The 25,628-nt window shown below is 59.0% G+C and overlaps 1 protein-coding gene across 1 annotated transcript in view; it reads right to left on the bottom strand.

The window, feature by feature from the left end:
- Window positions 1-25,628, bottom strand: part of VAC14 (VAC14 component of PIKFYVE complex) — a 124,229-nt gene continuing 98,601 nt past the window's right edge. Inside the window, exons 15-19 of the mRNA XM_032284420.1 lie at window positions 11,494-11,668; window positions 10,050-10,168; window positions 8,428-8,507; window positions 5,766-5,916; window positions 1-636 (exon numbers count right to left, since the gene is read on the bottom strand). Coding sequence (XP_032140311.1) covers window positions 474-636; window positions 5,766-5,916; window positions 8,428-8,507; window positions 10,050-10,168; window positions 11,494-11,668 — 688 coding nt within the window. The 3' untranslated portion in view covers window positions 1-473. The remainder of the gene's footprint in view (window positions 637-5,765; window positions 5,917-8,427; window positions 8,508-10,049; window positions 10,169-11,493; window positions 11,669-25,628) is intronic.

Below are 25,628 nucleotides of genomic sequence, written 5' to 3'. Positions count from 1 at the left end.
TTGAGGGTTTTCTGTTCTTTATTGGGGTGGGTGTGGGGTGCATCATTCAGATCTTTGTGCTGGTGCCTATGTGCATACAAGCACACACACATACAGGCATGTGTTCACGTATGTATACATATACACACAAGGCCAGAGCTCTGGTGTGCGGGGGAGGCCAAGCTCTTTTTCCAAGAGGGTATTAGAAAGAGTTTGATTCCACAGGATGGGTGGTGTCTGAGGTTGTAGCCCCCTGCAAGGTGGGCAGCCAGCTCCATGTGAATGCCAGGATGCAGCCGACAGCACTGGAGGCCTGTGAGCTGGGCTCTGAGACGAGCTTGGGCAGACAGAGCAGCCTCTGGTCCCCACACTGCCCTGGGCTGGCAGACCCAGCCTTGGTCCTGAGAGTCAGGTCCTTGAGTTCCTTGGGAGGGCGTGACAACCCTGAGTGCTTCATAGGACCACTCGGCAGGCCCTCCTCCATGTCGGGCCGGTCAGAGGACAACCCTCCGGTCCAGGTGATCCCCACGCCCGCTCCGCTGGTGCCGCACTTCCAGGTGCTTGTTCTGGACCTTCTCAAAGTGCTGCAGCAGCTCTGCGTAGTCGATGTTGGGGGAGTCGGCTTTCTGGGACTTGGGGGCTGCCTTTAGACTGTCTCTGGGAAGAGGGAGCAGAAATGCTCAGAGTCAGGGGATTGGCTCACACGGGGGTGGCTGCTAGAGGTCAGTGGGGTCAGAGGCAGAGCTGCAGGCTGGTGGACTCGGCTTCTGGGCATCTGTCTCAGACCTGGCAACTCTTCCTCCACAGCCATCCCCAGAGCTGGGAAGCCCCTGAGCATCCCCCTCTTCCGCAGTTGGTGGGTACAGCCCACATTGTTGCTTGGCTGTTGCCCTTGGCCTGTGGGCTGCGATGGCGCCCAGAGCAGGCATCGCATTGGGAAGCATTTCCTGTTTACGAGTGGCTCCCTTTGGGGTGAAAGCCAGGGCCAGCAGCCAGCCAGGAAGCCAGCTGGGGCCTGGAACAGGGTCGGGGGAGAAGGGGGAGGTGGCAGCCTGGCCCGACTGGGGAAAATGGGGATTGCTGAAGAGCCTCTGCTGGGCCCTCCACTTGGCAGGATATTTGTTTTTGAGGGTTGGGGCCCTGTGCCTGCAGTCACTCACTGTCCCTGGGGGGAGGGATGCTGGTCTCACCACTGGACATGCCTAGCGCGCCTCCATTCCTGTTGCTGCGACCCTCTCCAGTTGCTCTGTACAGCAACACAGGTTGTGCACTGCATAACTAGTGTGCACGGTGCTCTCTATAATCCTGCAGTGCGGTAGCCTTGCTGTCCCCGACCAGCCCAGTGCTTAGCTTGCCCCTGGGGACAAGATCCCTGCAGGGTCCTGTCCGATTCCTACTCACCCTCCAGCAACGTCTTAGGAAATGGTCTACTCCCTCTCTTTGGCCTCACAGTTTTGGAGGAGCAGATCTGTGTGGGGTAGGTAGTATCTACTTCCAGGCCCTGAGGCTGGTGGCCTTGGCAAGGGGTTTCAGGAAGACTGTGGGCTGCTTAGTTGAGAATCTTAGGGGCTTCATGTTCATGAAGATGCCAATATGGGGGGTGGTACAGGCAATGGCAGAGCACAGGAGCTAGACAGACCTGGACTCAACCCTAACTCCACCGCTTCCTAGCAGTGTCACATGGGCATGTGACTGTTTCCTCATCTGCAAAGAGCGGGCTACCTCAGGTGCATCCCTGGGGTGGCTGCCAACATGCCTTGATACGACGTGTAAGAGCTTTGCCTGGTGTCCAGCCCCAGCCTACGTGCCTGGCGGGGGCCACTGTGGCTATAGGTCTGCCCCCCCGACATGAAGCCAGCTGGGGCCCAGTAGCTTGAGGGTGGAAATAAAGGAGGTAATTTTGGGGAGACACAATGGAGCTCCCCTAAAACATACCCTTGGCAATGAGTTCAATCCAGCAGGAAGAACCGACGGCCAGAGCCTGACAGTTGCCTCTGATGGTCTGCCAGCCTGCTGGGTAGGACCGGGGCAGGGGGACTCTTCCAACAGTCGAGATGCCATCTGGGGCCCGGAGGCAGCCTCCTGCAACCCTGCTCAGCTCTGCCTGCCCACACCTGTTCCCGTCCCGCCTCCCAGCTGAAGATGCACAGCAGAACACATCGTCTTGGACGTGTCTGTGGCTGCTGCTTTTCTAGGCCTGCCACTCCTGCCTCCTGAGCGGGGCTTGCTGACGTTAGTTGAACAAAGATCAAAAGCAGCCAGCTGGGACCCACTCTAGAGGGCCAGGCTGTGGTTGCTCTTGGGAAGGGACCTTCCAGGCCCAGTAACCCTGGGGCCCAGGTGGCACTGCTCCAACAGCGGCCTGGACTTCTGAGAAGGGACACCCTGGAGCTTGGAGCACTAAGTCCAGGGTGTGGCCGGATGCTCCTCTAATCCACTTAGGCCAAGGCCACAGGTATGACCCTAACGTGTGTCTTCTGATAGGGAGCACCTATGGGTCTGTGTGCTGCTCCCCCATGATACTCCTGGCAAGCCCAGGCCTTAGGTTAGGGGAGCTTGGGGACCTTAGGGAGATGCTTCTAGCACTGGACAGCAAACCTGGGGAGATGGGCATTGGGGTGGCGGGGGTGGGAAGAGTGGGCCATATCTGCTCCCTGGGTCCTTAGCGTGGCAAGAAGTCCTGCTCCCTGTGATGGGAAGACCCTTCCTGGCTGGAAGTCTTGGGAGCAAGGTGGGCTGTGTCCCTGGGGGTGGGAAACACCGCCTGAGCTGCTGAGCACGGAGGCACAGCCATGGCCACTCTCAGGCCCTGCATGTCCTCTGTAGGTTCATAACCACCCTTGGGTACCGAGGCTGAGGTCAGCCAGCCTGCAGCAGTCAGGGGAGTCCTGGACTCTCGTTCCTGCCATCCCATCCATGCATGTGTTGCCAGCTTTTTCTTAGAGGTTCCCTCCTGCTTCACTGAGGAGACAGTCCCTGGGGAGTGGCCCAGAAGACAGGGGGTGGGGGAGCTGTGGTCCCCAGGGCCCTGATGGTGCCTGGAGCGCACAGAACCAGGGATGGGGGCGAGGAGTGCACAAACTTCCCCCAGCTGTTCCTGACTGCAAGGCCTGCCCTGCACCACCACCTGGTCTGCCAGCTGCCTGGCCCTCCAGGGCTGGGACTGTCCTCAGCTCTGTTCCCAGGATGTGAACTGTCCTCCGGGCCTCACCCTGCAATCTGACCCCTCCCACAGCTGTTCTGGAGGCCCCTGGCATGCCCACTGCTCCTGTGCCCCTATCTATGGTAGCTCACCCTAGGTCCTTGCAAAGAAAGGCTGGGGGGGCCAGGGGCTTGAAGGCTATGGGGTGCCTCACACACCCATTTAGTCCAAATGTGCATTTACTGACCAAGTAACCAAGAGCCCAGAGAGGGCAGTGGGCTTCCTGGAGGCCACATAGTGAATCCTTGGCAGAGCTCACACCAGATCCTACTCTAGGCCTGCAAACCATCCACTGACCCTCAGAATCTTCTACCCAGAAGCCTCAACCCCTTGGCTCTAGAATTCCCTGACTCTGACCGTGGGAGATTCTGAGGAAAGCCTTGAGCTGGCTGCCTTCCCAGCTGCCCTCTGCAAGCTTGTCCTACCCTGGTTTGGGGAGATGGGGAGGGGTACAACTGCTCTGAGCCTCTGCTGCCCTCACAAGAGGAGCTCAGCACGCAGAGCCTGAGAAGCCTCCCAGGAAGCCAGGATGGTTCCCACTTGGAGACCGGAGGTCAGAGGGGAGCAGCCCTCCCTGCCTCCGGCTACACCTTTCCTTCCTGGTGCCTGCCAAGGCGGCTCTGACACTATGAGGCATTGGAAGGGCCGAGGCAGAGGCTGGGCCCAGCGAGGCAGTGTGGCTTCTGGGCCTCTTTCGGAGTCTCCAGAGCTGGCAACACTCTGGTCACAGGAACCAACATGAGTGCCCCACTCCATGGCTGACCCTGCGTCACGTGATATCTCCACCTGGCAGCACCCTGGACAGCTGGGAAGGCCTAGTCCTGCCACGGCAGAGCACTGCCTTCTGGAGAAGGGGCAGGGAAAGCAGGGGCCTGTCTGGCTAGGGGGGCCAGTTTCTGGTGGTTCAGCCTCTCCAGCTAGCCTGGGGTGGAGGGCCTATTAGGTGCCCTACACTCAGCCATCGCAGGGCCAGTCTGGGTGGGAGGGGCAGTGGGAGCCGATGTCCACCAGTGTGGAGGGCATAGGGGCTCCGGGCAGGCCTTTCTGAAGGCTGCCTGCGTCTGTTGCAAGGGTGAGCGCCCAAGGCCCTTTGCTGGAGCAAGGCGCCAGGCCTGCTGAGTGGCGCTAACAGCCTGGGAGGGAATTCTAGACACACAGGGCATCTGATGCAAGCTGGGCGCACTCCATTCAGCGTAAATCTTCTCAGTGGCTCTGCTGGTTTCCATGGCAACCTGACAAGTGAAATTTTCCATCTCGGATGCCAAATGCCTGTGGATGAGGCAAAGCCTCCAAGGGTTACCAAATATAGACACAGTCCTACAGGCTCTGGGGTAGGGGCCAGCCGTGGGTTCAGGGTGGGAGCCGGCACCCCTCTGCCCAGAGGCTGCCACGCTGGCCTCTCGGTGAAGGGGTGCCTAGGACCTGTTCCTTCCACAGGCAGGACCTGAGCAGGGGAGCGTTAAGTGCACCCCTGCCTCCCACCCCACCCAGGAGGTGACTGAGAAGGTCTCAGCAATGCTGAGGTCTCCCAGTGTCCCAGGGTTGAGCCTCTGCCACAGACAGGGTGGGGAGGGGCTACATGAAGCCTGGTAAGTGCCCAGGACAGGGCCCTCTCTTGCTTGATGGCCACTGCGGCCCCCATCTCTAAGCTGAGGCAGGAACTCCTCCCCATGCCCCGAGTTTCTCTCCAGGGTCCTCTGACTAGGTCACTCCAGATGCCCTCACAGATGATTTTTTTTTTGAGACAGACTCTCACACTGTCACCAGGCTGGAATGCAGTGGCGTGATCTTGGCTCACTGCAACCTCCGCCTCCCCAGTAGCTGGGATTACAGGCACGTGCCACCATGCCCAGCTAATTTTTTTGTATTTTTAGTAGAGACAGGTTTCACCATGTTGGCCAGGCTGGTTTTGAATTCCTGACCTCATGATTTGCCCACCTTGGCCTCCCAAAGTGTTGGGATTATAGGTATGAACCACCACGCCTGGCCCCCGCTGCCACCTTTTTTTTTTTTTTTGGAGACAGTTTCACTCTTGTTGCCTAGGCTGGAGTACAGTGGCTTCATGGCTCACCGCAAACTCCACCTCCCAGGTTCAAGTGATTGTCCTGCCTCAGCCTCCCAAGTAGCTGGGATTACAGGCATGTGCTATTACACCTGGCTAATTCTGTATTTTTAGGAGAGATGGGGCTTCTCCATGTTGCTCAGACTGGTCTTGAACTCTGGACCTCAGGTGATCCACTTGCCTCTGCCTCCCAAAGTGTTGGGATTACAGGCGTGAGCCACGGCACCCAGCTGCCCTCAGAGTTTTTAGGTATTGCTCCGCCTTACTTGGCTCGACCCTGATTGATTGATTGCTTGGAGGTGCTGCCACTGTGTGAAAACTCTCAGAATCCCTGGCCTAGTGCTCTGATGTGGACATGAGGGCAAGTGGCTGCGGGGGAATGGTGGCCACAGTGACAAAAGGGGTGGGATGCTGAAGTAAGGGAGGCCTCGGCAGCCCCCAGGACAGCCCTTCCTCACCAAGCTCCTCTGGGCCTGTCCTGGCTGGGGGAGGGGGACGGGGACGGATGGCGGGGGCACTCACTCTGTCTGCAGCAGCTCGGGGTTGGGCACACACTGGAGCCGGTGCGAGAGCAGCTGGAAGGCGCTGCTCTGTGGCAGGAGCATGAGCAGGCCGTAGAGGGCCTTGATCAGGTAGGGGTTGTTCTTCACGTCTAGCAGCTGCAGGCGCAGATCTGGGGTGGGCAGAGGGCAGGGATCAGCGACCTGGCACTGCTTTGGAACATGCCCAACCTACAGTCCCTGGCTCCACCTGGCCAGGGACACTGGGACCATGGTGCCCAAAGACCGAGCTGCGTAGGCCCAGCCAGGTGGCCATGGCTTCCGGCAGGAGGAGGGGGCGCTCCTTCACAGCCAGTGGCACTGCCCCCACCTCCGCCAGGAGTGTCCCAGCCGTTTCCATGATCTCATCTTCCTTTCTACCTGTCCACCTGCCTGTCTAATCTTTCCAACAGTCACCTCAGCCTGACAACCCCCAGACGCGCTGTGGGGCCTGGTCTGTTCCCGCCCCCCCGCTCAGCTGCCTCCCTGGTGATAGGAGGGCTCAGGGCCCGTAGTGTAACAGATTCTCCAGTCGGCGCTGCACGTGCCAGCACGGGAGAGCTATAAATAGGGTGTGCTGGAGAGAAAGACGGTGGATTAGGACAGCTTTAAGGGAGGGCAGGATGGAAAAACACTTTTGTGTGTAGCGAGACACACACCAAAGCCCCAGAGCGTCTGGGAGGTGCTTCTGGGGCTCTGGCTCGCATGCCAGCCTTAGCACCACCCTGCCAGGGGGAAAGAGACACAACCAGGGGACTGCCCAGCACACTCCAGCCCATGCTGCTACACGGACCCCACTGATGGCTGGCTGTACCACAAGATAGTCCTGGCTTCCCCAGGGCCCACGGGGGAGGATTGATAAGGTGCTCTCACTTCTCTCCCGTGAGCCGGGAGAATCACTGGCTTCTACCTTCTTGTGTCCCTAGGCCCAGTCCAATCATTGTTTGAGGATGTGTCGCCCCTGCAGCAGCCACCCAGGGTGTCCCGCTGACACAGGGAGCCGAGGAATGGAGGCCTCCTGGAACCCTCCAGAGGAGACCCCCACCACCAGGGGTGTTCTACCCAGGCCTGGCTGCCCCTGCAGAAGTGTCAGCCTGTTTCTAGTCCTTTCTTCCCTTTGGGCCTTGGGGAAGTGGGCACTGCCTATGGCCAAACCAGCCACCTCCAGGATCCAGGCAACTCAGGGCTGGGATGGTGCTGGGCGAGACCAGGGTGTGCCTCTTCTGCCACTCTGTCCCGGCAAAGCCCTGGGCTTGAGGAGAAGGTGCTGGAGTTCCTCCAGGGTTAGGGAGGGAGGGCATTCATCCCAGGGATGCTTCTGGAATGCTAAGAATGTATAACTGGAGAGATGAGTCAGGACAGACAGACCAGCAGCGGGAGCAGGGTCGTCTTAGGACCTGACCTCAGGTGGCTGCCTGGGCACCTATATCCCTGGGAGGCCCTAGGGGAAGTGAAATGTCAGGCTGAGCACACCTGGGACAGGCTTTCGTGCACTCTGCTGAGAGTGGGGTCTCCCTTCTGCCCTCTGTCTCCAGGGCATCAGTCCCCACAGCACCCTGCTTCCTGGCCAAGCTGCCCTTTGAATGGGGTCAGTAGGGGATGGGAAGGGGGCGTTTTTCAGCCTCTGCATTCACTTTGGGCCCCAGGGCTCAGGCTGATGGGTTTAGGCCAGGCGGGTCAGAGACGCTGCCAGACAGTGCCAGAGGTCCGGGTGGCCAGCTTGGCAGGGAAAGTGGCCAACAGCAGGGCGGCCTCCTGGCTTCTCTGCACATTATAAACACACGAGCGTCATTCAAAATGTGTATGCTGAGGTGCCAAGAGCTGTGCTTGCCCCAGCCAGCTGCCACTTTTGCACATTCAGCCTGGGTGTTACTAAGCAGGCAGCTCCTGCCCACTGCCTCCCAGCAAATGCCAACTCTTCTTTCAGAGAGGTGCCGGCATGGCTCTTGGGCAAACAGGCACCTGCAGAGGGGCCCAGGGTGACCCACAACTTCAGAGTGCCAGGGCAGAGGCAGCAGGCTCGGAGGGGTGGCTGGGGACAGCTCACGGGCAGCCTTCAAGGGGGGTTCTGCTGTCAGGGCTGGACCACACCCAAAGACCTACCTTGAGGGACACAGGCAGGACCCGGGTTCTGATGCCATGTGCCCCTGCCCTGCTTGGCCTGGGCTCACAGTCCTGTCATCCAGTCTTTTTTTTTTTTGAGACAGGGTCTTGCTCTAGCACCTAGGTTGGAGTGCAGTGGTGCAGTCACAGGTCACTGCAGTTTCCATGTCCTGGGCACAAGTGATTCTCCTACCTCACTCAGCCTTCTGAGTAGCAATGACTGTAGGCATGCACTATCACGCCTGGCTAATTTAAAAAAAATTTTTGTGGAGATGAGAGCTCACTGTGGTGCCAAGGCTGGTCTTGAACTCTTGGCCCCAAGAGATGCTCCAGTCTCAGCCTCCCAAAATGCTGGGATTATAGGCGTGAGTGACATTGCAGCCCCCAGTCTCAGATTCTCCACAGTCCAGAAGCTTCCCTGGGATGACTGCTCATCCTCCCTCCCCAGCCAAGAGAGACCAACTGGAGGTTGGCTCCACCCACCCCAACTCCAGGCCTGCCCTGGGCTCATGGCATGAAGCATGGTGGGAGGTTGTTCTTACACGTGAAGATGGGGCACTCGATCAGCTGCACCAGCTTGTCCACCTCCGCGAGGAAGTCCACGGTGACCTCCAGGTCCCCACTGGGTGTGCAGTCAAGGAAAGTCTGACTGCTGGGCCAGTACAGCTGTAGCTCAGAGCACCATGCGCCCTCCCCACCCGCACCTGGCTTCTTGTACACAGAGCCTGGTTCTTGAGAAGCAGGATTTGGTGCACAAAGGACACCAGTCTCTTCCCTGCTCCTGCCTTTCTGTCCTAAATGGAACCCCCCTTTCGGGAGCTCAGGTTCCGCTCCAGCAGCTATCTCCTCCACACTCTCCAGGCTTGGGGAGGCTCTTATCACAGGGCTGCAGCCCGTTGGGGGAGGGCCAGGCAGGAAGGTCTCTCTCCTTTCCTGCCAGCAGGGCTTCACTAGGGCTACAGCAGGCTTGTGGCACTGGGCAGTGGTCTGCCAGTCCTTGGGTCACAGCAGTGGCTGAGAGGGGCAAACCCAGGTTGTAGAAGGGAAGTGGGCACCCTGCAGGAAGCCAGGCAGGGCCACACCTTGCCCCACACTGAAGCACCTCCTGGCCCCTTCTCTTCCTTACTCACACCTCCTGGCTGGTCATGTTGTCTTTGAAATCACACTCCAATCCTGGGTTGCATGTCAGGCACCCATGGATGAGGCTGGTTTGCCTCTCAGTATTTAAAAAAAAAAAAATCCAGGAGCGGTGGCTCACACCTGCCATCCCAGAACTTTGGGAGGCCGAGGCAGGCAGATCGCTTGAGGTCAGGAGTTTGAGACAAGCCTGGCCAATATGGTGAGACCCCGTCTCTACTAAAAATACAAAAATGAGCTGGGGTGGTATTACGCCTGTAATCCCAGCTACTCAGGAGGCAGAGGCATGAGAACTGCTTGAACCGGGAGGTGGAGGCTGCAGTGAGGCGAGATAGCCCACTGCACTCCAGTGGGTGACAAAGCGAGACTGCCTCAAAAACAGAACAAACCATCCCATCTAACCCTGATGCCTTTTGAGGAACGTGGTGCTGAGGTGAGCATGGGTGCCTCCCGTTCTGGAGGCCTCCACCCAGCCTGCTTCTCCCCACTGCGTCATCCTTAAGCCTGTTGGGCTCTAGCTCTACAGCCCCTGGGGGCCCACGCCTGGGCGCCCATGCCTGGGCTGGTGCCTGCAGGCACACAAACGCCTGCCCCAGCCATCCACCCACATCCCCACCTCCAGGCCTTCTCCCCCAGCCCCAAACCAGGCCCAGAAAGAACTACAATGAGCAATGAAGGCAGCCACCTTCTCCCCAGGGAAGGAGCTGGGGTTCTCTCTTATCCCAGCAAGATTGCTCAGCATCACCGGCTGGAACCTGCCGGGCTGGGCCTACTCAGTCCCAATCCCAGTCCACAGGGTTTCCTCGGGCCAGCTCCCCTCCAGGAGTCCCTCCTTGCTGCCAACCTCACTCTCCCAAATACATCCCTTCCCTCTCAACATCCTGGCAGCCCTGAGGTCACAAGCCCTGAGGCTGGGTGGAGGCGGGGGGAGAGGATGGCACTTGGGCCCACCTGTTGGGTGCAAACGGGGCACACGGCCCCTTCCTGCCCCTCAGTGGCCCAACCCCAACAGCGACAGGAAGGATACAACTTCTGGATGAGGTCATAGGCGTGCCGGTAGTTCTGGGTGAGGAAGCAGAGGGACACCGTGGTGACTGGGTTGTGGCACCAGGAGCGGTACAGGCAGCAGAACAGATTCTGGCTCTCCTGTGAGGGAAGAGGCATGAGCCGTGATGGACCCCTAATCCTTGTCCCCTCCTGGTCCATGGGGGTCCTGAGGCAAGGTCACAGGTCTGAGCCCCAGGGGCCTCGGTGGGGAGGCGGCCGGAGCCAGCTCAGCACCCCAGCCGTTTGGCAGCCCTGCTGGGAACGAGCCGTCACAAAGGAAACACTGACAGTTCCTCAGCAGACCCTGTTATTACCTCTGGGTCCCAGAGCCATGTGGTGGCTGCAAGGGCCTGGCTGGGAGTGGCTGTCCTTTGTGCTGGCAGGTCTGCTCTTGGCAAAATCACAGTAACTGTCCCCACTAGAACTCTGTGGTCCTGGAGCCCCACGGGGCTGGGAGGGCGATGGGGGAGTGGGCAAGGAAGGGAGGAAGTACCCTCAAATGCCATCTCCTCCCCGTTCTGCAGGCCGCCTTAAACACTTGGAGACTGCCCAGGAGCCAAGCCCACACTTGGGGGAGCCCCTGCCCCTGAGGAAAATTCTTAAGGACTCTGCGAATGTCTGGAAGGAACCACAGGAGGAGGCAGGGCTGTGGCCTGGATCATAGGAGCCACTTGGCCCCAGATACCCCCAGACACGGGCCTGGATATCCCCAAGGTTCCTGGGGAGGGTGCAGGCGGGGCCTGAGCCAGCAGGGGGCCTGGGAAATGAAACCCCCAGGACAGTGCCTGTCCCTGCACGGCCTCTGCAGCCACCGCCCTCTGCCGGGACACGAGAGGCCTGGGACCTGTGTCTCTCCTCATTCCTAGGGGAGTGAGAGTGAGTGTCCCCTCTGTTTTCTCTGACCAGTCATTGGTGTGTCCTGACCCAAAGCCTGGGACGGATGGGCAGCAACTGGACACCCTGGCTTAGAACAGATGCCTGAGGAGGTAGATGTGCCCAGGTTTGGGGGAGAAAGACCAGGCCGAGGAGGGTGAGAACAGTTAACCCGATTCGCTGGCAAGGTTATAACCCAGAGGCCTGTCCCTGAGAGGGTGGCACTGCCCAGCGGGGTGGGCCCATGGCCAGCAGAACCTCTGTTTTCAAGGGGGCAGTGCCTGGAGTGGGACTGGAGTGGTGTCCTGGATACAGTGTGGAGCCTTCCTTGGGCAGAGACCTCAGTGTGGGTGACATGATATACCTGTGGTTAGCGCTGCGTGCAGCCACTCACCCGTGATCCCTATGTCCCACTAGACCAGGGGAGGTACCAATTTCAACCCCCTCTTCTCCCTGAGAGCCCCCTGGGGCCAGCCGAGGGGCAGACTGGCACTGTGTACCCCCTGGCATGCAGGAGCACGCCCGAGGTCAGAGCCGCTGACGCCGCCTACCAGGGTCTTCAGGTCCTTCAGCTGGTTCCGCAGCTGGAAGAGCTCCGTGGAGGTCAGCAGGATGGTGTTGAGGGCGTGGACCATGGTTGAGGCGAACTTGAGGTCCTCCTCCCGCAGCAGGATGTCTGCCATCGAGTGGAAGATGTTCTCTGCGTTCAGCAGGAGGCACAGCTGCCTGGAAAGCAGGCGGGGCAGGATTACTGCACAGGCCGTACTGGAAGCTGGTGCGCCTCAGCCTGGGAGGTGGCCTCTTGTTTTTGCAGTGTCCTGGGGAAACCTGCTCTTTCCTAAGGCTGGTGTGGAGCCACAACTCTGAGGCCTGTGGGTACAGGGGGCGGGGTGGGGGGAATGCTTTGCCAGCCTCCAGGCCTCCCAGCACTGGGCCTACCCATGCCAGTGTGCTTCACGCTATAGTAATTCCCCCGCAGAAGAAAAACAGCTGCGCCTCCAGCTACCCTAATTAGTCCTGGGACCCTGTCACCTTCCTAAGCTCCCATGTGCCTGCGCAATGCCCCCCACCCCAGGCCCAGACACCCCTGTCCCCTGTGGGCCTTTCTTCTCTTGCTAGAGTGCATCTTCATCCAGCCAATTCCCACACACCAGTCACCTGTTTACTGCTCCCCCCTCCTCTTCCTGAAAGCACCCAGGTCAGGGATTTGTGCTGTGCAGGCTATACCCCGCTGCCTGGAGCACAGATCCTTGTGTGATCAGCGTTAGGACCCTTAGTTTTTTCTTCATTGTACATATGGTGAGACTCTGGTAAAGTGACCTGACCCAGGTCGCATGGTCACTTAGTGCCAGAGCCTACCTCGCTGGCCCCAGGCCATGACCTCTTTCTCGTCTCTTGTCTAGTAAGTCATGCAGGGCTAAGAACTGGACTTTGTAAAGAGGAACCTCCATGTTATACAAAAAGAAAACAAGAAACCCAGAGAATGAAGAAAAGCTGTTTCCCTATGATCCCTGGGCAGACGACACTCACAGTGATAAGTAGGTGGTGAGGACAGGCTTGGAGGAAGCTGCACCGTTTCTCCACGTGCCCTTAGAGGCCTGGCCGGCAGGGGAAGGGCGCCTGGGCAATGCTTCCCGGCTGGAGTCCCAGGGATTCGGGAGCTTCCCAACAACAGCAGAGTGCAGGCCGGGTGGGGCCGGGCGGGGTGGCTGGTGGGAGGGTGATATGCAGCACTGCGCTTCCTGACTGCTGGGCTGGCGGCAGATGGCACCCCTGCCCATACCACCTCCTGTCTGGGGCTGAGCTCCGCTGCCTGACACGGAGTCCCATTTCCGGGGAAGCATCACCCCAGGTCTGACACGGCGTTGGAGGCTGCGCGGTCTGGGGTGCTCATTGATGTGAGCCGTGCTTCTCACTGGCAGGCCCCAAACACATCCACCTCCTCCCAGGTCGCTGGACTCATCCTCCGCTCCGCATGACCTGGGCCTAGCCTCCTGAACGCCTCTGAACCGGAGCCACGGCTCTGGGGCCAGCTAGAAGATTCTTCCCTACCCCCAGGCCCAAAGCAACCCCAGAGCATTTGGTAACAAAGACGCCGGACCACGAAGCGCAAACGGTAGGTCGGCCATTCCAGCCTAACCCTGGCTGGAGCCTGCAGGCCTGGGCAAGAAACCATGAGAAATGGAAACGAGGTGCAGGGTGGGGGTGGTGGCTGCACCAGTGAGGGCTGCTTTATCTCCCCGAACACGCCACCAGGACCCTGCTGTGCTGAGGGCTTCCCTGGGGTTAGGTGGGAGGTGAAGGCCTCAGCCTGGTGTCCAGCTGTGTGACCTCAAGGTCTTCATACAACTTCTCCACCTTAATTAGGGGCAATACCTATCTGTGAAATAGGGGAAGTTCTCAGAGGGCAGCTAGCTGACCACATGACGCCATTGTGGGGCCACAGCGCCTCAGAAGAGCTGCTGGCCGCAGATGGAAACTTCGGCCAGGCAGCCTCAAGCTGAAGGCCAGGAGGTGTTGGCCCTGCTGTAGAGCCCAGACAGTGCTTCCTGACCCCACCTGTTCTCCCCCGTCCCCTGACCCCTCCATGAGCCCTGTCTCCACGGCTGTGGGACAGAAATGTTCCAGAAGGGCAGGCACAGGAGGAAGGGGGGCGTTCTGACAAATGGTCACAAGCGCCTGTCGCCGGCAGCTGCTGCCGTCTCCATGACAAGGGCCAACAGCTGAGCTGCTGCTAGGCAGCATACTCCAGGGATGCAGGCCGGCAGGCGGGACCCACCGCAGTGGAGGGCAGGGTGGTACCCACGTGAGGGCAGGCTGAGGTGGGTGCGGAGGGAGGGATGGACAAGGGGCTGGTGGCGAGGAGCGGCGGGCACCCAGGCCTCCTGGTGTCTCAGAGAGGCCGGGGAATACTGACCGTTACAGGTCAGGGATAGTGGGGTTTTCTGGAAACTCTTTTCTTGCTACCAGTGACAGTGCCCTCTCCTGGTTTTCCTCCCATCTCTCCCCTAGTGCTGGGTGGCCCGTCTGCTCTTCTCTCTCTAGTTTGCGCCTCTTGGTGGTCTGTGGCCTCCACCAATGACTCCCGAATGTGCCCTCTGGCCCTGGGCCCCTACTGGGCTCAACATGGAACAGCTGCCTGCCTAGTAGAAGGCCCTGCCTGGCCGCCTAACAGCTGTTTCAAACCTCGATGGGGCCACAACCAAACCTGGGTGTCCCCACAGACCTGCCACCCCCTCCTGACCTCAGTAAATGGTGGCACTGCCCACCAGCTGCTCAGGCCCAAACCACAGTCATCCTGACCCCCAGCCCCTCCGTGGGGTCCACTGGCAGGTACGCGGGCCGTGCCCTGGGAGGACAACCTACATGGCCACCCTGCCCTGCACATCCACCCCCATGCCTTGGGGGGCCGTCAGCCTCTCCTGCCTGGTCCATCTCCCTGCGTCTCAGGATCTGCCTTATACTGCTTCTCCCGCCCCCACAGTCCACCCTCCACACACCAACCGAACAATCCTAAAATGTGATGACCAGAGTGTTCCCTCCTTGCTGGGACTTGGCTAATGGCTTCCTCCTGGATCTGAAACACACCCAGCCCCTCTCCTCGGCCTACAGGGTCTCATACCTCCCGCTGCGTCCTTTCCAACTTCCCTCTTGCTGTCCCTCCTCCACTCCTGGTGTTCTAGCCTCTTGGGTTTTTCGGTTCCTGACCTCGCCAAGCGCATGTGGCCCTAGAGGGGCTACCTGCTCTGCCCTGGCCCGGAGGCTCTGCCAGCATCAGCACGTGGCAGACTCCTTCCAGACCTTGGAGCCTCAGCTACAACCTCAGCTCTCAGTGACGCCTCGGTCAGGAATGCAAGCCCCTCCTACCAGCCCCTTCTAAGAGAAAGTTCTAGTTCTTTCAGGGCACGCATCTTCAAGGACCCAGGGTCTTCTGGACAGAACAGTAGGTGTCCTAACCCCACCCCCACCCTCTCCGCTCAGGCCCAGGCAGGTCTCTTCATGCCATGCAAACACTGGTGTGTGGAAAGCAGCGGCCTGATGTTACATCTTTGCCCTTGTCACTCATCAGGCCAAGCCCTGGCCTGGCTGGCCTGCCCTGCCCAGACCTCCCTCTTGCACACACTTGCTGGCCGAAGAGCCCTGGGAAGCAATTCATCCCAGGAGACTCCGGAGCATAAGCCTCCTCGCGAGGTGTCTCCCTCTGAGTGTCTCTAATTAAAGCACCACAAGAGGGGAAGGGAGGGGAGAGGTGGGAACAGGCACCACAGAGAGCAGCACTGAGGCCCCGCCATGCTCCAGCCGCTGGCTCAGCCACCCCTGCCCCAGGAGGCGGAGCCTGGAGAGGCTGCTCTGGGGCCCGGCAGCGCAGAGGTCTCCACTGAGGCTGACTCCCATCCTGCCGCTGGGAAGGAGGTGAGGGCTGCATCCTGCCTTGACGCCAGATTACCCTAGGTCTGCGGAGCAGGAAAAGCCAGATCGTTGGGTCGCAAAGCCGCAAGAAGACAGTATTAACAGCAGAAGTGTTGGCTAGCTCATGGGGCCCTTACTAGAGGCCAGGCTCAGGGTGGAGGGTGTGACAAGTGGGCCCTCGAGTCAGGAAGCTGGAAAGGGAGAAACGATTCTCCACGGCAGTCCCCAGTCCACGCCGGGATCTGCACAGGTAGCCTCAGAGTTGCCACAGGCCTGGCACTGGGCTCTGAGCTCCACCCGCAGTGTCATGCCGAGTCCTCACACAACTTGGGCAGGGTTATCGCTCCCATTGCAGAGAAGAGGAATCTGAGGTGCAGAGAGGACCCAGCTCACCAGAGGAGGAAGAACAGGATTCAGACCTAGAAGAATCGACTTCCAGAACCTGCGTTCTTCTTCCCCACCCTGCTTCCCCAGTGCCTGTTGTAAGTGGGCACCGGGGCTGTCCCTGCCCAGCAGAGGCCTGGCAGATGGCTGCCTCGCAGGGCTGCTGCGTCATCACTTCTCTGCTGAGCCCCAGCCCAGCTTGAGCTGCCTGCCTGGCTCCCAAGCACAGCATCAACAGTGGAGCACAGCTTGCAAGCATTAAACATGTGCCCATATTTTCCAACACCCGCATGAAAACGCTGTTCGTCATGAGACAATGGCCTGGAATGTGCTTGGGAGCCAGGCAGAGAGCTAGGGTGGGAGGGAACCTGAACAGGGTCTGAGAGGGCACAGGGGACCTCCTGTGCCACCCTGGGGGCCCACTGTAGGGCTGGAGGAGGGCAGGGGTCCACAGGGGAGTGGCTGAGTCAGTAAGGGGGCCTGTGACTCAGGCATAGGCAGGGGGAAGTGGCCGGAAGGCAGGGACACATGCCATTTAGGGAAAAAGCTCCTCCCTCGGTGGCGATGGAGCTTTTGGCCCATCAGGGGCTGTGCTGCTGGCTATGCCCTTCACGCACAGGCCAGGGGCCCCGTGGACGAGGCTCTGCCTCTCCATCTTGGGCTCCTGGCTGCTACCTGGACAGCTGCTCCCCCTTCCAGGTCTGCTGGGGGCAGGACCAGCTTCTCTTTGGTTTCTCTGAAACATACCAGAAGCTCTCAGAGGAGCAACCTGCCCTCAGCCTGTTCAGAACTTCCTGGAGCCCAGCAGAGGGGGTGGTCACTTTTCCTTAAGAACTGAGTCCACACAGCCTTGCCCATGGAGATTGCTTTCGGGGCAGCCTCCAAGGCCAAGGCCAAGGCTCATGCTGGGACCCAGGAAGGAGAGACGTGGCCCTGCGTCCCCTAGCAGCCTCTCCAATGCCCTGGAGCAGTGTCTGCCTGGATATGGCTGCACCACACCTGCCAGGCTAGTGTGAGCCTTCAAGTCACTGTCCCTCCCATCACTAATACTGGCAAGCATCGGCACAGACCAGGCGCCAGCCCTGGACAGCCGCAGGCCTCAGTGGGAGATGCTCTCCCAAACCACCACCTGGCATCCATACACAGCCCCTGCTTCAGGTGAAACCTGGGCCAGGATGGGCAGGAGGAGTAGTAAGGTGCCAACTGGCTTTGTAGGTGCCGCAGGTGTCTGGGTGACTCTAGACTGGCCAGTCACACTCTAAGGTCATGTGGTCTAGGCTGGCAGGAGCCCTGTCTCACAGTAGCAGAAGAGGTGGTGGGAGAAAGGTGCGGATGGACTGGATGGGAGCCAGGAGCCTGGCTGGCACTGTCTTCTTTTGTCCTGTCCTGGGTTGGGGGAAGGGGCCACATGCTGCATCTCCTCTAGGGATAAGATAGGTCACCGATTTGGGCAAAGCCAGGCCTTGGTGTGGAGGACAAGACTTCCTAGGGGCTTCACCCCACAACACCCCCTGCTCCAGGCCGCGTGCAGAGCAGAAGAGCTGCTGTGCAAACACCACTCTCAGGGCGCAGCTGGCTGTGGCCAGAGGCCTCTCCCGCCCTGGTTAGTTCCTGCAGGCCTGGAGCAGGGAACAAGGATGCCCAGCTCACAGTGGGAGAGAGGGAGCGGTTCCTCGCAGGACAGACTCATCGTGGGAACCTGGGGAGGGCAGGGCCTGGCCTATTAGAAGCTGGGGACAGCTGGGGCCTGCTCGGGAGGAGCTGGGGAATGGCTCCTTCGCCAGGTATCTGTAGGAGCAGGGCCCCGTGCTGTGGGTGAGGCCCAGGAGGGCAGAGGACAGAGCTCGGGTCTCCTTGGGGAGTCGGCATTCTGGCACCCTGCTGTGCTCTGCCGAGGGGAAGCTGGACTCCGCCATGTGCCTTCGGGGAAGACATGAGACTTCCCATGACCTCATGTCCCTGAACCCTCTGAAAACAGGACCAGCAAAGTGACCAAGGCCAGAAACACCTCCCCATCCTCACTGTCGGCTGATCCTTCCCAGGTCCCTTGGCTGTTCGCTCAGGATACTTGTGCTGGCTCCCTTTGGGGACCCTCCTCTGGCTCTGGTCACTAAGTAGGGGTACACTGCTGCTCCCACCACCCCCACCTGCCTGGTGATTCTTAGGATGCTGGGGACGTGAACCCATGCACTCACTGGGTGCAGGCTCTGCCCTCCCCACCCCTCCTTCCTTGGGTCTAGCCTCTTTAAGAGGGTGACCAAGGCAGCAGCAGATGATGCATCTGACCTGTGGTGGGGGTGTTTAGGGTGAGTGCTCGGCTGGGGAGGAGGAGAGGCTGAGGGCCCAGGAATGCCCCTCTGCCAGCTGGCCTGCCAGCACTGGCCTCCAGGGCCCTCGGTGAATGCAGCCTGCCCCTGTGGTGAGCCAACCTGGGGGTCATGGGCAGAGATGTCGAAGGGGCAACAGATGAACTCAAGAAAGTTTATGGGGAAGTGGAGACCGAAGTGACCATCCCCTCCCATGGGTCTCTGACATTCCTGACTGTCCCGAACAATAAGCCACCAGCAGCGTGGAGAACAGCTGGCCCGGTGGGGAGACACCCTGGACCCAAACCCTAGAAAGAGACGGCAAGGTTGAGAAATGAGTGTGGAGGCTGGGGGTGCCTGCTCCCGATCAGCACGCTCCCAGCTGCTGTCTCTACTCCAGCCCTCACTGGCCCTGCAACGCTGCCCACCCCATGACGAACAGAGGACCCAGAAGAAGCCTCAGCTGGCAAATTCCAGGCGGCATAGGCGTACCCCAGCTCCTCAGTTTTTTCCTATGCTCCACCCTGTCCACTCTCGCGAGCCACTGATGGGACGTCCTTCCAAATGGAGCCTTGTTGGTGGCCCCATGAGGCGGAAGTGAGGGTGATTTTACTCGGTACCTCCTGTTAGGCTGGGTCACACAGATGGCCTCACTGGATACAGATACAGGAAGGGCTCCTACTGCCCAACACGCCCTGCAACTAGCTGCCGGGTTCTTCATGCCTCTGCGTCTCCAGTCTGGCACCAGAACCCCCGGGTGGTGCCCATCTCCCAATCCAGCGGGTCCACTTCTCTAGCCCCACTGGCCCAGCTGGGACCCTGGCTGCAAGCCCAGCTCTTTGGTCGGGGGGTGTCGTGGGGCATGGGGTCAGCGATCGCTGCGCTCCCTGGCAGGCTGTTGGCAGCTCTGGATGGGGATGGGGTTCTCACATGGGTGACTGAGCAGGTAGTCCTGGCTCAAGGTCCCTCAGAGGCTGGGCTGGATGCTGATTCTGAAGAGTGTGGGGTAGGTGGACTCTAACGGTCTCTCTGAAAGCGGCCTTAGGGCTGGGCAAACTGGTAGGAGGGCAACAGGCTTCAGGTGCCTGCTGAGGGCAGGGCATCCTGGCTCAGAGGCCCCTCCCTTCTCCCTGCAGCCAGGCCTCCTTCCTTCATTTCCATCCCTGGCTGCCTGTGGCTCACTGACCATGTACAGAAAGACGAGCCCTTGTTTTTCTTTTCTTTTCTCTTTTGAGAACGAGTCTCACTCTGCCATCCAGGCTGGAGCGCAATGGCGCAATCTTGGTTCACTGCAACCTCCGCCTCCCGGGTTCAACCGATTCTCTTGCCTCGGCCTCCTGGTTAGCTGGGATTATAGGAATGTGCCATGATGCCGGGCTAATTTTTGTATTTTCAGTAGAGACATTTTGGCCAGGCTGGTCCTGAACTCCTGACCTCAAGTGATCCACATGCCTCAGCCTCCCAATGTGCTGGGATTACAGGCGTGAGCCACCTCGCCCAGACTCCCCTTGTTTCTTTTCTACGTTGGATGCTGGTTGGTGCCCACATCCCTCCCCTTCAGTGTTCCAAGGCCATTGGCCAGTGCTTTCCTAGGAGAAAGCTGGAGTCTCATGGCCAATAAATCTGAGATGCAACCTAATACCAAGGCTAGAAACTACAGAGAAGGCCCTGGGCCGCTCCCACCGGAAAAGGGCCTCCTCCCTGCCTTTCCCGCCCCACAGCTGGGATCCTTTAGGAATTTAAAGAGAAAGCAGCTTTAAAGGTCAGTATAATGTTAGGATGGGGGAGGAGGGAGTGGCCTCTCATCTTGAGTCCAGAACGCTCCAGAATCTCACTGCATCCTGCCCCTCCCCCTCTGCTCTCCTCCCTTCCAGCTCTCTGCTTCCAAGTATGAAAATTGTGAATCCGTTTTATTTATTTCAATCAATCCTCGGCAGTGTGCCCCTCAGGGCAAAGGCAGCCATGGTAACCCTGCCAACTCATGCCTTAAAAATTCATAGTGTTTAATGCAGTCAATGCGTCTGGTACACTTTAAAGTTTCTTTCGGGGAGTGGTGGTGGGAGGAAGAGGAGGATGCAGGACTTGTTTTTCTGGGTTTTGCTAGGAGCTGGTGAAAAGGGGATGGGGGGAGGAGGGGCACAGGAAGAGGCCTTCAGTCCTCTTAGCCATATCTGTCCCTCTGTGCAAGAGGAGCTGCCATCGGGCTCTGGGGGGTCCCAGTCCCCCAGGATGAGCAGGTTCCTCACCCTAGGTTTGGGGCTTGCTCTAGGGATGGAGTTGAGAGCCGGGCAGAGCAGGAGAGATTACTCCCACTTTCTGCACTGCCCAGGATGGAGTCAGATGGCCCTTGCTGCCATGGGAGGGGCCCTGTCTTCTCCTCAGGATGGAAGTCATCTTCTGCCTAGGCCCATCGGGCTGGCTTGGCCTTTTTTCTTTTTTAGACAGAGCCTTGCTCTGTTGTCCACTGCAATTTGATCGGCTCACTGCAACCTCTGCCTCCCTGGTTCAAGTGATTCTCCTGCCTCAGCCTTCTGAGTAGCTGGATTACGGACACACACTACCACACCCGGCTAATTTTTCTATTTTTAGTGGAGACAGGATTTCACCATGTTGGCCAGGCTGGTCTTGAACTCCGGACCTCAGGTGATCCGCCACTTTGGCCTCCCAAAAAAGTGCCGAGATTACAGGGGTGAGCCACCGCGTCCACCTTGGCCTGTGTCCATTCACAGGTACTCAAAGCCCCCTGCCTTTTCCCAGGACAGCCCTCCCCTGTCTCCTGCCTCAGCTGCTGCTAGTTCCCCCCAATTTCCTTCCTAAAGTGGTGCTTGGCCCCTCCGCCTTCCCTGAATCCTGGTTCCTTTTCCACTTAGACCACAAGGCCTAGGGCTGGGGCCCTACAGGCCATGGGGGAGATGAATGCTTGTAGGACAGAAAATTAATGGCCAGGAAGGGACAAGGTGGCCTGGATTACTTTGGCCGTGAGCTGGGCATGCCGGCGGAAGTGCAGGCTGAGGGGCCTGGGAGGCCGGCAAGTGTTGGACTGTGTTATCAGGGTTCTTGGGGGGTGTCTGGCTCTGGCAGAAGCATTTCACAATCTGCAAGGAGCCCCTGTGAGGGGAATCAGTAGGCGTATGACTCCCAATGAGGTCTGGGTTTGTGTCCCAGAAAAGAGGCTGCACGTTCTATGCCACATAGAGACACCCCAGAATATGGCTGGATGCAGGTCAGATGGCAGGGCTTGTCACCCTGTGCTGGAGGCTCTGAAGCCGAGATGGCAGGGAGGACTGACGGGGACTCTGCTGAGATAGTGTCTCCGCGCTGGAGCAAAAGGCAGTGTGAGGAGGACAAGGCCGGGGTGAGGAGACGGCGGGGTGCGGGGAGCAGGAGGCAGGAGTGTGGCCGGTCTGGCCCCTGCCTGGAGCCCTGGCACAGTAGCGGGGACCTTCTGCATGTTGAATCCTCAGTGCAAATGACAACCAAGGGACTGATCACTAAAGGAAATCCTGTTGTCTCCCTGACAACTCCAAGAAGCGCTGAGAAGGGCCCAAGCCCTTGGTCCCTGCTAGACTCCTGCCTTCTGCCACAGGGATTTACTCCAAGCCGGAATCACCATTTCCTTCCTAATCCTGGCCACAAATGACAGTACATTAGGAACGTCGTGTACATTCAACTCCCCAACATGGGCCATGAGTGATTTCAGAGGCCTTGCCAAAGTCCCGTCGGGTCAGCCTGACCCTGCTGTACTCATTGCTGCCCACACGCCCCCTTGTCCCCCAATAAGCTCCAGGGCGCAGATGGCACAGAGCCCTGGGCATACTTTTCTGGGAAGACAGTCTGAACCACCTGAGCTGCAGAGATCACCGGGGCTTTCTGGTGGACTGGAGGGAGTTTCTCCAGAAGCCTCCTGTGGCCCCAAGGCAGTGTATCTACAGCCAGCTCCTTCCACCCCGCTCTCCCCCTGCAGCCCCTTCTGTGGGTGGACGGCACTGACCACACCTGGCTGGGATGGTGTTGGCCTGTGGTCCATCCTTAGTTCTGTCCTCCAGGGGAAATGGTTTGTCTCCAAGGGTATGGGAGGGAAGCAGGGCCTTGCAGCTGCAGCCTGGACCCAAACTCAGACCTGGGGGAGAAAGTCCATGGGGCTGACTGCAATAGCAGTTCCCAGAAACCAGTTAGGAGCAGCAGACCTCAGTGTGGGAGCCAGGCCAGCTGCTGCCTGAGGTCCAGGCTGGGGTGATTTTAATATAAAGACTCCTGGTGTCCAGGGAGACGTGGCCAGGGCTGGTGCTCTGAACTGGCTGATGCTGCCAGGGAATGGCATCCCTGAACCCTGTCTGCCCTGGGGCCTCCTGGGCTCTGCTGGAGAACTGCAGATGTGACCTTTCTCTCCCTTTCAAGTCCTCTGGGCTCCACCCCTTTAAGCAGGACTTCCTCCTGGGGATGCTCTCAGCTGTCCCCGTGGAGGCCAGCCCTGCCTATGAGGAGGCCGCCACCGCCTGGCATGCTGCTTCCTGGCCCTGCCTGCCCTTCCATGCCCCTGCCACCCGCATGGGACAGGAAGAAACTGAAGCCAAAAAACTGGTCCCAGGCCATACAGCCAGGGCCACAGAGGGGCCAGAACTTGGGTCCCTGACCTGGCATTCATATTCCCACGAAAATGTTCCCACGCTCTGTGGCATCTGCCAGGGACACAGACCTCCCTCCCTGGCCTGGCTCCCCTTCCCACCCTTTCCCTGCGGCTTGTATGCCCAGGGCAGAGACACGCCTTCACCCCATGGCACGTGACCTCAAGCAGGGTCCTCTGAGATCTGGAGTCTGTATTGGGACGGGTAATGGAAAAGCACCCCTGCACCTCTGCCATTTCCCCCTGCAAACTGTGGGGGGGCCGTGTGAGGAACGAGGCAGGTAAGCGACAGCGGTGCTGGGTCCCAAGTGAGGCTGCCAGAGCTACCCCGGCCCCAACAATGTCTGGGTACGTCTCTTGCCCGTCTTCCCATCACCAAGCTGTTCGTTTTCCTTTACTTCAGGCGATAATTCCCACACTAGTCCCTTTGTTCCAGGCCAAGGAGCACCCCGCTGCGGCATATTCCCGCAGTTTACAGATGGTGAGCACCCCCTTCTGCCTTGTCGGTGCTGGACCCAGACACTGAGGCCTCGGCAGGTCCACACTCGGCCCCTCTGGCCTTAAAGCCACGTGCCTGACGTGGGTCCAGCAGCCCCAGTGTCTGTGTGGCCACAGCCCCGTGTGGAGAATGCTTCCCTCCCCCAGTGTTTAACCAAACAGGCTGTCCTCCTGGTCATGGGCCCTGGGTGATTACATTGCATTAGTAGTATCTCGTGTTCCCCTGGCGACTTTCCTTCAGAGGACCCCTGCACTCTGAAGGAGTTCCAGCCAGGGGCTGCCATTTTGCTTTCTGGTGACACCTCCAGTGCTCTGCCTTGGGCGCCATGCACATGGTGCCAGCTCCACACCCCTTGGCGGGGAGCCACCAGCCCCTGTCCCATCAGTGTCCTCATCTACCCAGAAGGCTACCTCCAGAACAGGCAGGGTCCCTCAAGCCAGGCATATCCTGAGGGGCCCCAGAACCTGGCTGTATGTCTGGACCACATAAGCCCTCACCTCCAGGAGGTCCAGGATCTACACTCTCAACAAGCTTCCTGGGTGGCCAGAAACCTGCTGCCTGCAACTGCCTCACCGGGGCCGGCTGCCTCAGGCATGGCGATGCCCTCCTGAGGGAAGGGGAGATTTTGGCAGCAGTCTCAGAGGATGGGTGGCAGTGCAGCCTGGCTCGGCCTTGGAGCTCTGGGTGGGAGGCCCTGACACTTGCCTTCTTGAGGCCCCACCCCCACCTGCACAAAGCCTGGGTCCTGGTTTAAGTTTCTGCTTGGTGTGTCACTGTTTCCCTGCTGGTCTCTACCTTCACAGTCCCAAGCCTGCTGTGCACAGCCCTGACCTTCTCTGTTCAAACAGAAAGACAAAGAGGTCAGCTCTTGGGCAAGACCTGCGCTTGGACTCCTCCTGGCCTCCTGGCAACCATGTGGCTGGGCCCACCTGCGGAGCCCCAGCAGCCCGAGAGGAAGCACAGCTCACAGCTGCTGCCCTGGGCCTGCGCGCTTCCTGCCTTCCTGGCTCCGATCAGGAATTAGAGCCATGAGCGCCTTTCTTGTCTTCACAGCTTCAGTCTGGGGGTTTTGTGAAATTTTATGAACTGAGAGGGCTTTCTGTAGGCTTTGTAAGTGCCCACTTAAAGAGCACTAAGAGCACTGAGGTAAGTGTCAGAAAACAGGATGAGAAGTTAAACACGCATACCCACCACTGGTGACAAAGAGCAAATATCAAGCACCCTCACTACAGCCTCTGACACACTGGTAAAAAGATCAGAGTCTCAAAAGGCTGGGAGGATGGAGGGGCCAAGGCCGCAGTGGTGGGCCAACGAGTGGTGGGGACGAGACTCCTTCAGCCATTCTCTGCCAAATGGAAGGGGAGGGGTTCTCCTATTTGTACCTCCCCTGCCCCCTGCCAGGAGGCTGAAAAAAATTCCTTTTGTGATCAGCCATTTTCAAGGAATTTTAAGACGCATGAAATAGGCTTTTCATCCACATGTTCCCTGCCAGCCCAGGAAATCTCCCTGGATTAAATGTGTGAGAAATAAGAGGACTCCAGACATGAGGCATCCTTGGAAGTCACCCCAGGGGACATGTCTTAGCCCCAGCTCTGGGTGACAGGCCAGCTCCCTACAGCAGATCTTGTGCTGGTGGGTGAGAGGCCTGCTCCCTCCACTACCCGCCAGGATCACGCCACTGCCCCTCTGAGCAAAGACGCCAGGTAACCACACACAGAGAAAGGCGAGTGGACAGATTTTTTTTTTGGGGGATGGAGTCTCCCCGTCTCCCAGGCTGGAGTACAATGTCGTGATCTAGGCTCACTGCAGCTTCCACCTCCCTAGTTCAAGCGATTCTCCTGCCTCAGCCTCCTGAGTAGCTGGGATTACAGACATCCACCACCATACCTGGCTAATTTTTTGCATCTTTAGTGGAGGGTTTCACCATGTTGGCCAGGCTGGTCTCGAACTATCAACCTCGTGATCCGCCTGCCTTGGCCTCCCACAGTGCTGGGATTACAGGTGTGAGCCACTGTGCCCTGCTGGGTGGACAGATTTAACACCAGGATATGGTAGCCTCCGTGGGGAGGGTCAGTGACCCTGACCCACTGGGCTCTGACTGGGAGTGTACAGGATCCAGAGGGAGATGTGTTCTGTGTAAAGACCGTGAAGCGGGTGGACCTGGGCAAGCTGCAGAGCTCCCGGAGTCCAGAACCCACTGCAGCCAAACCAGCACCAGACTGAGCCTCATGCTGATAAATGCACAGAAAGGGCAGAGGAAGGAAAGACGCCAAGCTGACCCCAGAGGCTACTTCTCGGGGAGGAGGTGGCGGGCAGTCAGGGGTCTTTCCCATTTCCCACTATACCATTCTGCATTATTTCAGGTTTTATTTTATATGGTTTAATATTTCTGAACAGAAAATACAGTATTCAGAATCCTCTGTCTTGGACTTGTCTTGGAGGGGTCTTGGACTCCCTCTCGGA

This window comes from Sapajus apella, unplaced genomic scaffold, assembly GCF_009761245.1.
Source record: "Sapajus apella isolate SASKATOON/1434 unplaced genomic scaffold, GSC_monkey_1.0 scaffold15, whole genome shotgun sequence".
In the NCBI taxonomy this organism is placed as follows: Eukaryota; Metazoa; Chordata; class Mammalia; order Primates; family Cebidae; genus Sapajus; species Sapajus apella.
Note: the sequence above shows the minus strand (reverse complement) of the source record. Positions and strands in the feature narration are given on the sequence as shown.